General features: G+C 38.5%; 1 protein-coding gene across 1 annotated transcript; it reads left to right on the forward strand.

Annotated features, from left to right (window-relative positions):
* Positions 1–842: 842 nt before the first annotated feature.
* Positions 843–16,089, forward strand: LOC119652467 (protein slowmo). Its single transcript, XM_038056638.1, has 4 exons — positions 843–1,391; positions 7,509–7,674; positions 14,841–15,146; positions 15,316–16,089. Exons 1-4 carry the CDS (start codon positions 1,360–1,362, stop codon positions 15,469–15,471), a joined length of 660 nt encoding a protein of 219 aa, XP_037912566.1. The 5' UTR covers positions 843–1,359; the 3' UTR covers positions 15,472–16,089.
* The last annotated feature ends 1,198 nt before the right edge of the window (positions 16,090–17,287 follow it).

A 17,287-nucleotide genomic window follows, 5' to 3' on the forward strand; every position in this document is an offset into this window, starting at 1 on the left:
AGAGCTAATCCTTCCCCGTCCATCCCGCGCGCGTTAAGTTTTTGTGACTTAGTCCCCTCTCTTATAAGGGCGTTTGGCAATTTAGCTCCGTTGGGAATAAAATTTTCAGTGGTATCACTCGAGACGTCTCTAATAGAGTACTTACCCCGGGTGGGTTTTGTCTTGTTGACTCCTGAGTCACGTGATTAAATCTCTGTTTCCTTCCTTCTATAAATGGTGATGAGCTATTCAATACCATCTTCACACCATTCTATGGATTTTTAACTTCTTTATTTGTCCATCCTTTTTTATATACCAAGTCATTTTTTTCTTGAATACATTTTGTTTTTAATTATATTGGGGGCATGTTAAATGCATGTTGAGTAATTGGAAATTCTGTATATGTTGATAGGAAACTTATTTTTGTCAATGATTTTATAACGCCTCATGCTTAGGTGGAAGTTGTTCCGAATCTAATATCGCCTCATGCTTAGGTGGCAGTTGCTCCGAATCTAATTTCAGTATTATTTGTCAAAAATCATATTTTACAGAAAGAAAGCTATCAAATAAATAAAGACAGAAATCAAAATAAAATAAGTGTAAATATAAAGGATAAGTGCACTGCAATATATTTTTGATTGTTTTATTTATAATGGATGAATAGTGTACGAGACTGAATATGTTTGAGCGTTTGCTTGTTTTGATATTCCTGCCATATAGTTGATAATATTATTTAAAATTTAAACCAACTGAGTTCCTTTTAACCAAGACCCGCCACATTGAATAGTGGGAAATTTTGAAGAAATCGTGGCATACCCCTTGCCTTGAAGGGGATACTGTCAACGAGCAACCGATTTTCGGACGGATCTTCTCTTTCTGTTGGTGAGCCGCACGCGTGCAGCACGTTCCGTTGATTGCGTCGCAGAAGAAAATCCCAGCGACGGCTTAAACCGTTTTCCAGTCAGCGTTTAGTTGCGGAATTTAGTGTTTTTGTTGAATCCGGTCCTGTTCGGCGTCCGTAGTTCTCCGTTTACTTTTCCGGTGAAAACGTAATCCCGAATTTTCCCGCAAATTGCGCTACGACGTTTACCACCACAAACAAGCAATCTCTCGGGTGCGGCGGACATACCCGAGTTTCGCTCTCATAAATATTTCCCACTTGCGGGAAATTCGAAGTCGGTCTTCACCGGAGCGGACCGAGTCGAAAAGTCACTTCTTCGCCTGCGGTCTTGTTCGCAGTGACAAATTTCGAGTGGCGGCGTGTGAGCGTTGTGCGAGTCGGGGTCGTGAAATTAATAAAATTCGCTTGGTGAGATTACCCCCCGTCTGCTGGTGTCTTGGCGTCTATAATCCGGAAGTAACAGGACGAAATCTAGCAAAATGAAAATTTGGACATCGGAACACACTTTCAAGTAAGTTTTGGTGTCGAGATGGAAGTTTCCAGGCCCAGCCAAGTTTAGGAGCTCAGGGAATCGGTGGAGGGAAAGATAGTTCGCGTTTCGTAAAGTCTAGTGGCTCTCGTTTTTCAAGTTCAGTTCATCCGCCAGTGATTGCGTCAAGGACATGAGCGTCATGAATGTGCCTTGGGGGATTTTTGTCTTGCTATCGAATCGTGGCCTAACCTCAGTCGCTTAATTGCGGCCCAGCTGTGTGATCGCTCGGAGGACTTTGGACTTGTGATGTAATGACTTTGAAGATATTTCTTTGTTAGTGCCTATGCCAAGCATCTAATAATTCACACTTTCAACGGAACATTTTGGCCAAGGTTCTTTTTGTTGGGCAGCCAACTCGGTATCAGATAGGATTGCAAGTGTCACGGGCCTCGTGTCTGGCTACAATCAGCCGCGGAACTGATTATTCTAATGTCGCTGACCAGCGCGTGTGGGAAGATGCTTTCTCGCCAGATATTAGATAACCTCGCGGGGAGATTAGCACAAATGTGTCGCTTCGACGGTTGTTGGGAATCTTATGCAATGTACAATGGGATTACACCGATTGCGACACAACATTGCCGGCAAATCCGCTAAGTACGTTACGTGGTTGGCTTGAAACAGTATAAAGTCGATGTAAACTACTGGCGGCGGGTAATAGTGAATTCGTAATTATTCCTACCACCGCAACTTGCAGTCATGCTTCATAGAAAGCACTAACAATTTCACTTTCTTCAGGTTGTGGTTCTGTTGAGTATTCGCCTCGTTCCACCTTGACGGGGGTTGTTTCTAGGTGAAAATGCAGAGTGTGTCGTTACTGCAAATTATGCTTCCCATTCTCATGAAGGAGGCCATTAAGCCGCTCCTAAACAAACACCTGTTCGCCGTCCTGAGGCGGGGGCGACCTACATAAACTCTTCAAAGTTGTGCTGATTAAGCGTATTGATCCAAAATGTGGAGAACAAAACTATTATTAGGTGATTAGTGGCTATCAAATAACTTCAGTATATCCCAATGAAGCTAATAAAGTAGGCTAGAGGCGTTTGTCCACAGAGGGTATGATGTGTCTTTGTTGTGTACTGTTTGAAGTGAATGCCCTCTGCTTTGGTGCTGGTAAATTGGGTATGGGGTAATGTAGTTTATCGTCCCTTGTACAATCGCGCTGGTGGAAGGATTTGTAAATCAATAAACCGTCAACGGTGCATTGTTTATCAACTGCTTGCTTTTTAGTCCATCGCGTTTTCTGTCACTTTGAACTATATCCAGGTGATATGATCTATCGATTATGCAGAAAAAAGTCCTATTTCAGCTAAATATTTAGGAGGAAACATGTGAAAAATGGGGGGTTTATAAAAGGATCTAAAAATGAATAAAAATCCTGTAATGTTGAATCTTATTTGAATTTGTCAGCTTTGTTGTGAGACGCTAGAAAGAAAGAACTACAGAGCGGTTTTGTATTATCTGCCAAACTATGCATTTTTCTCTTCAGATCGTAGTAGGCCAATTTAACCGAGCGCACAAGTTCCTCTGGCAATAGGGGTTGTTGGAATGGTACTAGAACTCGGCTTGATTCACGGTAATTTGAACGGTGTCGCGAATGCGGCTGTCAAGAATGTACTCAGAAATGTTCATGGTATGGGATAACAACCGAATCGGATGATAATTTGAACATTCTTTTGAATTTTTCTTTTTTCCATATTGGAACTGTCGTGCTTTCTTGCAAATTTGCCACTTAGATAGGTTCTAACCTCCTCAATAACGCGATCGAAGAGTTCATTGTCGGATTCCAGCTCTGCACTTCCCACTGAAAGCAACAGGGCTAGATTGTATCGTACGTTTAGTCCTATTGCTTTCCCAGACTTCATTCGTTTGATTGTCTTTTCTACTTCTGTGGTGCTGACAGTTGGAATTGCTCTAGATGTCAGCAGTGCTCGCAGAAGTCGGTGTTGAGCAAATTTGATATAAGCTGGAATTATTATCTTCCGGCTTTTGTCCGTCGCAGCTAATTGGTCAGTAAACAACGTAAAGTTCTTGTTATTAACACAACAGAAGCATTCGATATTTTGTGTACGCTGCTGTCGACTTTATTAAAAGGATCTTTGTAGTTGGCTGCTCGGGTCGCGAAAGCTTTCTCTGCTTGACGTTTGATATTATTAAAATTGGGCAATATCGACGAGAAACTCATGATAGAGGAGCTTTCCTCATGCGCCTTAATTTGCACATTGCCATTTCAAAGTCAATATTTCGACCGATGAATCGCAGTAGAATAGTCCGTTTTAAGATAGGAATCAACCGTCGATATTGAGGTGCGATGGTCTCATAGGGATCGGCTTTCCTTTCAGTAACGGTGAGAATATAGTCGATTTGCCATTTACTATTCTCATTATGCATTTTAGGAAGATGAGAGATTAATCGTTGGCGAGACGGTTCAATTGATTTGGGCATTGGTGATTGTTAGGGCATGTTATGATGAGTGCGGCGTTGCATCACCACTGTCAACCAGCCACACTCCCCGCGGACATCGACTGTGCGAGGTAATATTTTGAGCCGGAAGACACGCCCTGGAGCTAACGCGAATGACAACAGTTCCGCGAGAAAGATATCAGGACGTAGACATTTTCTCACGTGCACTCTAGTAGAGACGTGAAGTCTCGAGACGGGTTGATACCACCGAAAAATTCCCAAGGGAGATAATAATAATAATCGTTGGCGCAACAATCCATATTGGATCAGGGCCTTGAAGTGTATTAGAGCATTTCATTCAAGACCGTAACGGTACACTACAGAACACTGTAGGAGGCAATGTGGTCAGCATTGCGCTCGCCCGAGATTATTACCCTGATTTGACTCCTAAGGGATATAAACTGCCTAAAAGTCTTACAAGAGAAGGGATAAAATCACAAAAAAAAAAAAAATTGCACGCAAATGGGTCAACGGGGAAGGATTAGCCCCAAGCTGATTCTTTCACCTACGTGACGAGTGGCCCCCGCTTCCTTTCGTCTTCATGAGGGGCCCAATTTTATTAATTTAGTTTCGACAGTTTTTGAGAAATCGCTACATTTTAAAACGAACATAGAAAATTAGAGGGGGAAAAGCCTGCGTTCACATTTATTAATAGTTTTAAAAGTATTGGTAATTGCAAATACATTATCAATTAATAATTTCTAGAGTTCTTAATAACTTGTAGACGGCTAGGCATTGAATTGATAAACTTTGCTGTCTCCTCGGATGAAGTTTTCTCCCGCTCTTCTCTGAGAATGTTTCTCAACATTTCTTTGCTGGTTATATTGTGTTGTCGAATTATTCTCCTTCTCTCGAGTGGCTCCCATAAATGTTGAATGGAATTAAGGTCTGGAGATTCTGGAGATATAAGCACAACTTGCGCTGTATGCTTGGCATCATTATCATGTTGCATATAATAATCCTTATCCAAGCCGAGATTTCGGGCGCTTTGTTCCAAATTATTCCTTAAAATATTAAGCAGCTATCAACAAAACTCAAGTCTTTTCGCACGGCAAAGCGGGGTAGTGTGATCCCACAGATAAAAATTCCTCTTCCGCATTCCCCATACATACGTCCCCATACATGCAAAAATGGGGTGTAACGTTTTTTCATCGAATATTGTCATGTTGGGTAACAAGTACGATTAGTACTTTTCCAAGTCGGTTTTAAACTTGATATTTATTCGAAATGCGATGAATGCGTTGTGTCGAAATTGATCATTTCTTAAACGGATCCATTGTTAGAAGCCGAAAAATTTGGAGAAAATTATCCTCATACTTGAAGTGCCTAGTTCCTCTAGTCCCGACTTGTTTATTGGGTGCACGACCAACGCTTAGTGCCGGAAAATACAATAATATGGCAGCCTGGCAGTTACGTCTGAATAGTCCGCAGTTATTTGGAGGCCGGAACGTGGGTGGAATTCGACTGGCCTGTCAGTTTGGACTTCACGCAGCCGGTGATCGAATGAAAAACGATTAGACCGGCCGAAGATAAGTTAATGAGCTCTACCGACGATTACCGCACACCCCGTTTAGGGAATGAACGAGAATTTCATGCGCATCTCAATGGCTGGTAAACGTTTTTTATGTATGCTCAATCACAAAAATTCTGTTGACTAATGCTAGCTGTTTCCTTAATAATTTATTATGCATTTCTTGGAGCTCTGTATAGTCCTTTGTTGCGTTTATTGTTTCACCGAGGTTTAGAAAAGAAACCAAACGGTCACCATTATTGGTGAATTATGGCTGAAGGTTTGATTTTGGCATAAGTCCTGGTGCTTGATCGATTTAGTAAATCATCGGCGATTATCGTGCAGTATCCAATTTTCATCGTATGCCACGATTCTGTGTAAAAAATGGATTCATTTTCTCTCGTGTAAAGAGAGAAATGCGTACTTCTAATCGTCGGGTCTCGTGTCGTTGTCAATTAATATAGGATCCATCTCCCCATATTTTTGCGATATCTCGAACTGATTGTTGCTGATCATATTCGATCAAAGCTTTTAATTGGCCATCATCAATGGCTGCCTGAGCTCACATGGCTTACTTTCAAACCTGTACCTTGTTCGTCCACAAGCAGTTTTTTCTTCAAATGACGTATTAATATTCCTTGCTGTCTCTGCTGCACTGTGTCGAAAGTCATACAAACAATTTCCCTTATTTGATTGCGATCCACTTTTTTCTGTAAAGTGGGTAGTTTGAGCTAGCTTAACTTGCAGCATTCATATAAAAGAAGTTTCTGAAACCCACTGAAGTAAAATAATTAGTTGCGTTTTTTAAATATTAAAAACAAAAAAAGCTGAATTTCTATTATGCAGAATTCATTGTGTCTGGAATGGAAAAAATGCATATGAATCAGTGCAGATGAAAAAAAACTTCATAAAATTTGAAGCAGTAGCTTCTCCTTTTAAAAATAAATTTTATTCATCATATAACTAAGCTCTGATGAAGGGTGCTGTGCTAAATAAGAATTATTTGTAGGAGAAGCTGCTTGTTTGACTTTTACAGCAGTAAACATCGGAAACGATAACTAATATAAAATATGTAATCTGTTCTCGAGGTAATTTCCGTTGTATCATACGTTCTGTTAGCTATCCGTCTCACGCAACAAAATTCCGTCTCAACGCATAAAATTCAATCATTTTTATTTCTTAAAACATGCTCTACGTTTGTATCAAACATATCTGGCAACAGAAAAGCAGTACGTGGAAAACCACTTTTAAATTGAGTTTAATAACAAAAAATATTTTCCTTGTGAAGAGATGAGCTGTCCGTGTTTTGCGAATATACTATATTTTGTTAATTAAAACTTGTGGAATGGATGCACAACATTAAAACATTAAACTTCGTAAAACTAGTAGCCGAGCTCAATTCTAACGAATAAAGAACGTATGAAACATTTTTAACGCCTTTATTGACTGATTTCAAATTTTAAATTTTCTGACAATCTATAATCCTGCACTTGCATAAATGTATGCCTGCATATGCAAAAATTGTGGAAAATCTGATTATTCTATATATATTCCGGCCTCCTCATAATTTTTGTTCAAGAAACATGACGGAATTTATTACATATTTCAAAGTCATGACATTTCTTTCTTGAATAGATTTCATCAAAATGACTTTCATTCATGGTGTGAAGAATTTTTAACAAGGACGGATGCGATAAACTATTTATATCTGATTTGAATAAAGATATTAGCAACAGCAACTATATTGGGCGCCAATTACTGGTATGCACCAGAGAAGGATCCTCATAGATTCCGGGAGAAGAGTTTTTATTTAGAAAAGTCATTGACTGTGAAAATTGTCTGCCCTCATGGTAGAAAAATATTAGGGGTGTGGATAACCGGCCTGGACATTACTCAGTATGAAAAATATGTACATCCAAGAGCAAACCCCAATATTACCGAATTTCTAAATTTTTGTTATGATTATATCGATTACGCTCTACTACAATAAAGTTTCAAATTCGGAAAATCAGATTAGATTAGGTTCTACCAACGCAAAAGCTTTATTTTTTGTTTGTTTATTTTATAGCATTGGTAATGATGAATATTGCACTTTTGTTACATTTCCATTTTTTCTTTCATTTTAGCCATTCATGGGAAACAGTGGCACAAGCGGCATGGCGCAAATATCCAAACCCAATGAATCCAGCCGTTATTGGAACAGATGTTGTTGAACGAAAGGTTGTCGATGGTGTCTTGCATACGCACAGATTAGTCAGTTCAAAATGGTATTTCCCGAAATGGGCACAAGCGGTAAGTGTTCAGAATCAATTTTTTTCTTGGGTATATTTAAATATTTATGTTGTTGTTATTAAACAAAGTAGCCGCTTTCAAGTTGTCTACCAGCTGAAAATAGTATCCCTATGTTTTTCAATTCAATAAACTTAATGATGACATAATATTCAAGGGCAAATGTTGTTGATATTAGATCAAAAGACCCCAGCTTTAGGTAATACCTCAGCTCTGTATTATTTTATTATAAGTCTCTTGCCATCCTAATAGAAACCATAAAAATGCTGTCTCCGCTTTTAACCCTAAGTCAACTATCTCTTACCATAGGAAAGCGGTTCAATTCGGTTCGATCTAAATTTAAATATTTATCGTATCTAACGACAACACGCTTTGAATGCAAACAAACCGGAATTTACATTGGTGAAAAGTTATTTAATGTCTCGTCTAAATATAACTATATTAAATGTGGAGTTTTCTCCTTTTTCTGGCTTTTCTAAAAGTAGTTGATTATGTAAAACATAAACAAGCCTTGACCATGACCATCCACACAATGTTCACAATTCGACGTCACTTTATTAATACTTTGTAAGATATCCACGTTTACCCCATTTCACCAGAAACTACGTTTTTCCCTAATTACGTCATATTGTGCTTTACGCAAATGAGATATATTTTTAGGAAAATTTTGGAAAAATTCGAATTTTGCTTCACAATCACCGCTGACTTTATCTGAAAGGCGTCAGAATGATATGGGCGAACAAGCAGTCAAGTGACTTTGAATTTGAAAATAAAAAAAAAAGTTCAACAACATTTATCGCGGATATGTGAACTGATTTGCCTGGCCGTAGCTGTATCTAGGAGAGCAAAGTTTGCCCCAAGAACTGTGTGAACTTTAGCAAGAAAAAAGTGAGTTAAGCTCTTCAGTTATCTCTTTCGAGCGGATGGCCTTCACTGTCTGAAAAATTCCAAGATACATTTCACTGCTTGTGTTGCTAACTGATCGTGCTGACTGCATTGTGACGCAGAGCAGTATGGAATTTGGTTGTGTAACATGGGCCAAGCACGTGAGGTTGCTTTGAGTCATTTAATTTAAATGTATGCGTTTGGTATTTGACTAAGATGAGAAGAAATAAATATTACTGACCTAATGCAAATATAATGGCGACGATCGCGTGCTACTTATTATCATGAATGATATATCTATATTGCTCTTGCTCAAATACTAGCCTAGTCTTTGACGTGTAATTCGTTTTGTGTCTTCCGAACTATGACGATCGTTCAACATAATTAAAAGCATACAAACGTTTTTTTAAGTAGGTATGAAAAGCGTGGCTTCGTTTTTTAAAAAAAGATTGAATAAAATTTAATCAGAAAAATGAATTTGCTATTTTCGAGCTTTCTTAAAATATTGATAAGGAATATTGCGTTCAAATCCGAATATCAACACGAGGCTAATTTGCTTTGTACCAATCAGTCACTTGCACTAACAAACATATTTTTCATATCAGTCAAATCGCAGTCGTATTGCATTTTAAGTTTACACGTGCACTACGACCATGTGAAGTAATCTCAGCTGTAACGATTTTTTCTGCAATGCGCAATATGTGGACACAACCCAGCCACTGTTGATGTAATCATGACGACAACAAATATCGCTCCAATTGAACTTGATTGGAGCAATTGTCGGTAACGCTGGAATATTTATAACTACAGCTAACAAGTGGAAAATTATCCGGGGCTTTGCATGTATTTGCTATTTTATCGAAACATGCCATTGTGGGGGCGACTTCATTTAATTGTTCTGTTTGAAAAGGTATTAGTAACTTGAAGACGTAGTTGATGTTATTTTTAACATGTTGTTTTCAACAACCGTTTCTTACCAAGAACGAGATCGCCGGAAGCCACGAATAAGCTTTCATTTATGTATAGTTTCGAGTAAATATGTTCCTGCGTTTCTTAAATCCTCGTTGAAAAGTGGATTTTCAAATTTATGGCAACTTCTGTTTGCGGCCAACGCGCATTGAGTAAAATCATTCAAAAAGGTCAGTACTTTGAGGTGATTGTTGACTCCATTGAATATGTATGTTATTCTCTGTTTAGTAACATGCACTTTTCACTCGACTATCTTTCTCCTGACTACCACCTTCTGTCTAGTTTGATCAAGGGGTCATGTTTTTAAGAGACTGAATGACACATGCTTAGAAAATATTTTCAATCAGAAAGGACTCGCTTTTAACAGTTTTATCTGAACGGTTCTATTAGAAGTGACAAAGTTTAATCTTGAATCATTTTACGTAAACATAACAAGCCACTACAAATTACTGGTGTATTTACATACACGACACGAAACGAAAAGTTATTCTCACGGGCATTTGCAATGTGTATTCGTGATTATTTTCGAGATAAAAAGGCGCAAATCCTTCGTACCCGAAATGAGAGTATCAACAAAATTAGGTTTATAGGTTTAGTTTTGATAATATAGTGGGGAGCGCATTTGGCACAGCTATACATGGTATTCTTTAGAGGTTGAGAAATTTAAATTGTCGACATTGATCCCTGTGACATTTGTTTTGATAGTTTTTAGTTGTTTTGAAGTTAATGTTGTTTGACAATTCGTCATGAATCGATTTACGCGGGATTATTGTTTGAAAAACAGTTAAAATTTATTCGCTCAGTTTGAGAGATTTATTGATCAATCTTCCATCAGAGCGTTTAATTCCAGAAGCAATGGATCATTTTCGCAAGACGTTTACTCTAAACGACTAATACGCATAATGTATGACGTTGTGAAGTGCACACACGATTGAAGGTTTACAGCGCAATGCTGATGATGATCCACATGTGACAGCTCTTCATCTTATCAACATTTAAATTTATGTCTATCCATCTTATTTAAAGTTTTGTCTAAAAATCTTGATATACGTCCTTTCAAGATTCAACTTATAGACGAATTGAAGTCGCGACCATCCTTCCTGCCGTACATTTTGTAAAAGACCCGAACGAAACATTGTTATTGGTGCACAATTTCATTTGAAAATTTTGTTCAATGACAAAGCGGAGTTTAGGTTGAAGGGATATTTTCAGTAAATAGAATTGACGCTTTTACAGCGATGATAATCCACAAGCCAGTGAAGATGCACCCTTACATTCAGAAAAAGCCATCGCTGGGGTCGTATTATTGGCCGATGGAAGCGTTGGTCCATGTATTTTAAAAAATGATAATGCTCAGAACCATAGTACATTAATAAGTAGTATTCACACTCAATGGACCGGGCTTGCGAATGTATTAGGGAGGTTTATCCATATACATGGGCACAAAAGCACATGTAGATACTGCCAGACGTTGAGAGCCTATGTTATATACGGATAAGCTTTTCCAATTCATTCGCAAGTCCGTTCCATTGAGTGTGGGTACTGCCTGTTAGATATACTGTGCTCAAAACGTTACTTTCAACGGTGAGCGCCTTAGAGATATGCTTATTAAGTTGCTCCAATTAGGTATTAATGTTGCTGGCATGTGGTTTCCGCAGGACAGCGCCACGAGCCATAGGGCACGCAATACAATTAATTTATTGGATGAAACATTTTTCGAACGGACCTCACCTGTTAACTGTTCCTTCTTGCAATTTGACTCCTTTAGATTACTTTCTCTGGGGTTATATAAAGTCGCTACCTAGACCAGAAATAATTGTAGCCAACATTCGACGCATTACAAACTGATTTACTGCAAAAAGTGTATGAAAATTGGACCTCCAGATTACGCCGCAGTCATGGTGATAACACTCCTGAAATCATGTTCAGGCATGCCATAAAATTATCAGACAAATAAAGACAATTTTATGGATATTAAAAGCAAAATTCTATTTTATTTGAATTCAAACACCCTAATTTTGTTGTGACAAGCTCCTGTGATGCCGTGTCCATCAAGCAGCACAGACCCAACAAACCTCCCTAAATGCTCATCCCGAGAATATTGTAATTTGTTTGCTTGACGTGCTCCGCATTATATATACCCATAGACATTGAAACCCCTTGTCTGATTTGGTTCAAGTGTATTAAGGTTCAAAAATAGGGACTAACGGTTTCGTCCAGGGCAGAGGCAACTCATTAGACGCTGCCTCACTTCTGCACTGGGAGCTGCATGACCGAAAGTGGTAACGCTCTTTTATATAATCGCAAAAACACGATAACCTAAGCTAGACTAAAGCTAGGTTATTGTTTGGGATAATGAGGGATATTAAGCCCACATCCACTTGATGTTGAAACAGACCAAGTGGAGACCGAGTTACTCTCACGTATTTTTGGACCACGGACCCCTCGTTTGGGGCATAGCATTCAAAAGTAGGAACTGACGGTTTCGTCCATCAACTGGATAGGCATAGGATCCCTCATTATCCCAAACAATAATACATTAAGAGTGTTTTGTAATTCCCTGATCGATTTGTTGATCCCTTATAGCAAACATTTTTAGACAAATCGAAAACATCTTTTATTCAGAAAATCTAGTTATAAGGAATAATTTGAAATAGCATTACCTCGTATCACGAATTTAATCGAACAGATCTCTAGATTAGATATAGAGTCTTAAACGCCGCTTTTTCAGTGCGATGTACCGCAGTTTACTCAGTCCCATTCTAGGTGCAATGATTGCTTAAGTAACTTCAAGGTTTTGTAAGGTTTAAATTAGGCTCTGGCCTTCAAAATCGGTTAAACAGCATAATGTATAGGATTATAATTCGGCAAATATGGCGGTTATTCTCTTTAACCGATAAAATTCGAAAATTGACTTTTGCATCACACACCGCTTCACGGCTCCAAACTATTCTCGATTGTGGTTTTGGTGATTGTTGGCCATGGTTTGACTTTTGTCGTCCTATACTAAGGGTAAGCTTTTTAGCGCATTTGAATCAGAGTTGAAATGCTTATAGGTCAAAATAACAGTTATTTTTCGAAAATTGTTATTGCAAGTTTTGTAACATTGCAAGTTGCAAATTATTCTGTTTGGCATGCTTTCATAGCAGGCAGCGGTTAATCATATCCACGACATCGTTATTTTCCCGTATATCGACAATTTTTGCCTTGAGCATGTCTAGTATGGGGTTAAGATCGGGGGAATTGCTAGGCCATGGAAGAATTGGAATATTGCAAGTATTAACAATTCATTGTACCACTTCGATGGTCTCCTTAGAACATATTGGCGCCTCTCTGTAACCGCCCGCAACTTTAAATTTAGTTGATTACTGATTCTGCTCACTGCGATATCTTGAAAGAAAAAGATGTGTCCTTAATAAAGCCACTATCGCTCCCCTTTTTCCAGGAATAATGTCTTTGCACCTTCTCATCTGTGAGGTAATAAAACTGGTTAATGTTTCCCTCGAACTCGAATCTCATTAAAATCGATTCTGTCCGTCTGTCACACGAGATCTACTGCTGTTGTTCTGTTTAATTGCTGTTAAGAAACCAAAGTTTAAGCTGTGATACATTTTCTTAGGGTAGTTTTTTCTGTTACAATATTTTATTTAGTTAAGGAAGCAAAGCAATGTCTCCGCTTGAAATGATAACATGAAACTGCTCATCGGGTATGGATCTTTTTAGTAAAACAACTTTTCCATTCCGAAAACGTGATGGCAGATTGTCCAGAGCAAAGCCCGACTGTGAGATTTTGTTTTCGGTTGGGAGAAAGCGGCAGTGAGAACTATTCTATGCTTAAGACTGCTTATGATGGTGGTACGCTAAATAAAACCAGAGTCTACGAGTGGTTTCCACGTTTTAAAAATGGAGAATATTATTGAAAGCCAACCCCGTTCAAGCCGCCTCTCAAACTCATGAAGTGACGAAAACGTCTTTCGTGAAAATCGTCACCGAATCATTGATTAACTTTGTGAGATGTCTGGAATATCATAGAGCCAGATTTGTCCCTCGCCTCCTCACAGGTGAGTCTTGAGAAAGCACTTGAAAGCAAAGTCTTCTGTGCTTGTGTCAGGCAAATGTCTGTGCTTGTGTCAGACAAATGTCTGTCCCTATATCAAAGATCAAACAGACAGATATCTGTGTCAGACAAATGTCTTTTCGAAAATACAGCCGTATTCGTCTTTACTTGTGTAAATACCAAAATATTCACTTTTTCGAATACGAATATATTCGAATTCATAGAAAATCATCGTACGCATTTGTATTGGTATCTACGATTACAAATATGCCTGGTTGTGTTCAATGAAGAACACTTTGAAAGTGATCAAATTTTGGTGTAAAAATATTCAAGTTTTGATGAATTTCCCGTTTCTTGGATCCCTCGTAGGTAACTTAAACTCAATCTTCACCTGGAATATTGAGTTCGGTTATGGAGGGTTTTTTTTGTGTTCTTTAACTTGGTAATGTAGCTCGATCATTGCAATTGTCTTGTAATCTAGTACGGGACATGTGTTTACTGGATATTTTGCTCTACATTGTATCCCTTATGGTTCTTTTGAAATACCCAGAATTTTTAGAACTATTTCAATAAAGCCAGACCGTTGGGATTAAACACTCGTGCCGGTCTCAGATTTCCAATCAGTATTACATTTATAATTAGAGTTGCACTCGCACTGGAATTGATCTTGGCGTTTGGGGTTCATTCTCTTCATGCCATAGTCTTTCCAGCTTTCGTTTTCGCCTAATCTCCATAACACCTGTTCTGTGATGTGAGATGAGAGAAGTTTTGGCAACAATTCACTCATCTCCCTCATCAATTTTATTTACGTTTGGAGCGTCATTGAGCTTCATCCCTCCACATGATTCACTCATGAGGCTTTCAATGACCAACAGCTGCTCTTCTCTCTCAAAACAATGGACAGATTCTGGTTCTAATTCGTTAACTGATTTCAACCGGTGCAAGACGTCATATTCATGTATTAATTTTTTGCCTTACAAAGTTTCTATGTGACATTTGACGAGAATTCGGCATTGTCTAATTTTAGTCAAGTGCTTGGGTCATTGCCAATGATATGTCAAAGTTGTATGTGCTTTTCTGTTACGATCAAGACTCATGTTGGATTGTGTGGACCTTTAAATTCTTTCCTTATCACATTAGTTTCTCGTGGAACCCTAAAATAGATTAAGAATATATTTGGCAGAAGTTGGAATGTCACCTAAAAATTAATAGATGAAGTATAATTAAAATTCATGAAAATATTTTTACTCTTTTTCAGATACTGGGCACCGCTAAAGTGTGTTACGCCAGTGAAAAATCAACAGTAGATCCAAAAGAGCGACAAATGACATTAAAAACAATAAACTTAACATTCTGTAGGCATATTTCCGTAGATGAAGTTTTATATTACACACCACATCCGACTGACCCCTCGAAAACGCTACTCAAACAAGAAGCAACAGTTACCGTCGAAGGAGTGCCACTTAGCCGATATATGGAAGACCTACTTACGTCCAAGATTAGTGTGAATGCTGGTAAAGGTCGGCAAGGCTTAGAATGGGTTATAGCCAAATTAAATACGGAGGTGAGTGAATTGTTTTGGTTTCTAATCAATATTTTATACGCAAAAGACTTTACCAGTAGTTTCATTCCAATGTGATTGTATTAAGAACCGTCACCCAAACTGTCTTTTCTACCTCGCCTTTTCAGGATCATGGCCTGAAACTAATTTTCCTGTTTCGTTTTACTTACAGATTTCATCCCAGGTTAAGGGCATTGCCGAATCAGCAGCACGAAGCACAGACGGCCTATTGTCACATACAAAGAAATCCCTCGACGACATGACTGAGAGTGCGCGAAAGAGCATGGACGACCTCAGTGCAACAGCATCGAAACATATTCACATCTAGCGTTCCTAACTGAATACCAAATCAAGTTCCGACATTCTTATTTCCTTTTGTCTGCCGCGTCATTTTATAAATGCCGTCGCGTAATATGAAAGACAGAAATTAGTAAGGACAAACGACACGGAAGTTAGAGAGGTTGTTGAATGCAGAGAATTTACGAGTGCATATAATATGTCAAAGAGTGTTTTGCAAATTTTCGAATAATAAAAGTGACGATAAAGAATCATTTCTTTTTGAGAGAGAAAAAGTATCCAATTGTCTAAAGAATAGGTCACAGAAGCATTCGTGTAGAATATCATTTAACACATGAGCAAGCAATGTTGAATATCGTCTAAGTGTAGGAAGCATTTGTAAACAAAGTACAGAACTGAAAATACTGTTCACATTAATATATAGCTTGAATGTGACAAACATTCTATCCATGTTAGCTGGATAACTGATTTTGTGAAATTATGAGTTGTCATGAAAGTTCTATAATTCTATTTACTATTAGTGCAGCCGTTTGAGTACCACCAAATGAATGTCAAAGCTCTTTGCGTACAATAATCCTTTTTTGCTGCAATGTTTCGAAAACCAGCAAATGTGATTTCGTTTTATAAGTAAATTATTTTGTCTGTCGAACGATTTGTTTTATTTCAAAGGATATTTTCAGGTATTTATTTTCTGCAATATATGTTTTTCGCGTACAAGGCCGAGGATCCTTTTTCTGCTTACAGATTACCAGCTAAAGGAAACTTTACGTCTTTCATGTTGTTAGGTTACCAGAGCTGGATAATGGACAAACTTTAGGTGTAGTGTTAAGGGGGTATTCGTAGGCGACAGTTTCCATTTTTTTCTCTTATACACATTTTGAAAGCAAAATATGTTGGGAGTAGGTATACTGCAGAAGTTTATGACCGAACTTCGAAATATTTACCAAGTTAGAAGAGCGCGAGCCATGTTGACATGCATAGAAAACGAACACTTTAAGCGAACACATTTTTTCAACTGGTGGAAGCAGAATCAAAATTCTGTTCAACCGGTCGGGCTGACATTTTTACACAGTATTATGCAAATCGGTAGTTCTGGTCCGAGCCACGATTATGTATTTTTGTTAATAATTTCTTATTTTTATTCTGTAGTTTTAATAGTATGTAGATGCCATTTTTGAAGATTTAAAACTTCGCTATTTTAATATTTCATCATCATCAACGACGCAACAACCGGTATCCGGTCGACGCCTGCCTTAGCAGAAGTTCCTTACTCCTTCTTTCCTTCCATACTTACTTCGGTTTTTCACCGAGGTTCACCAATTCGATATCTCTAAAAGCTATCAGGCATCTTGACCTACGCCCTCGCACCATCTGAGGCAGGGTCTGCCACGTCTTCTTTTTCCACCACAAGTACTGCCCTTATAGGCCTTCTGAGATGGATCATCGCCACGATTAGGCGACCCGCCCAGTGCAACCTCTTGAACCGGGTGTTATCCACAACTAAGCGGTCGTATCGCTCATGAATTTCGTCGTTATGTAGGTTACGGAACCGTTCATCCATATGTAGAGGGCCTTCTTCTCTCGAACGCGGCCAAGAGTTCGCAATTTTTCTTGCTAAGAACCCAGGTCTGCGAGAAATACATGAGGACTGCCAAGATTATTGTCTTGCACAGCAAGAACTTTCATCCTATGGTAGGACATTTCGAGCGGAACAGTTTTTGAAAGCTGAAATAGGCTCTGTTAGCAGCCGAGAACCGTGGGTGGATTTTATCGTCGTAGCTGTTATCGGTTGTGATTTTCGGCCCTAGGTAGGAAAAATTATCAGTGGTCTCAAAGTTGTAGTCTTC

This window comes from Hermetia illucens, chromosome 1 (assembly GCF_905115235.1).
Source record: "Hermetia illucens chromosome 1, iHerIll2.2.curated.20191125, whole genome shotgun sequence".
Taxonomy (NCBI): Eukaryota; Metazoa; Arthropoda; class Insecta; order Diptera; family Stratiomyidae; genus Hermetia; species Hermetia illucens.

Bases quoted from the DNA above. Each gene is read 5' to 3' on its own strand.
- LOC119652467 (XM_038056638.1), top strand. From the start codon at position 1,360: ATGAAAATTTGGACATCGGAACACACTTTCAA. The intron at 1,392-7,508 runs GTAAGTTTTGGT...CTTTCATTTTAG, and splicing joins ACATCGGAACACACTTTCAA to CCATTCATGGGAAACAGTGG. The intron at 15,147-15,315 runs GTGAGTGAATTG...TTTTACTTACAG, and splicing joins TAGCCAAATTAAATACGGAG to ATTTCATCCCAGGTTAAGGG.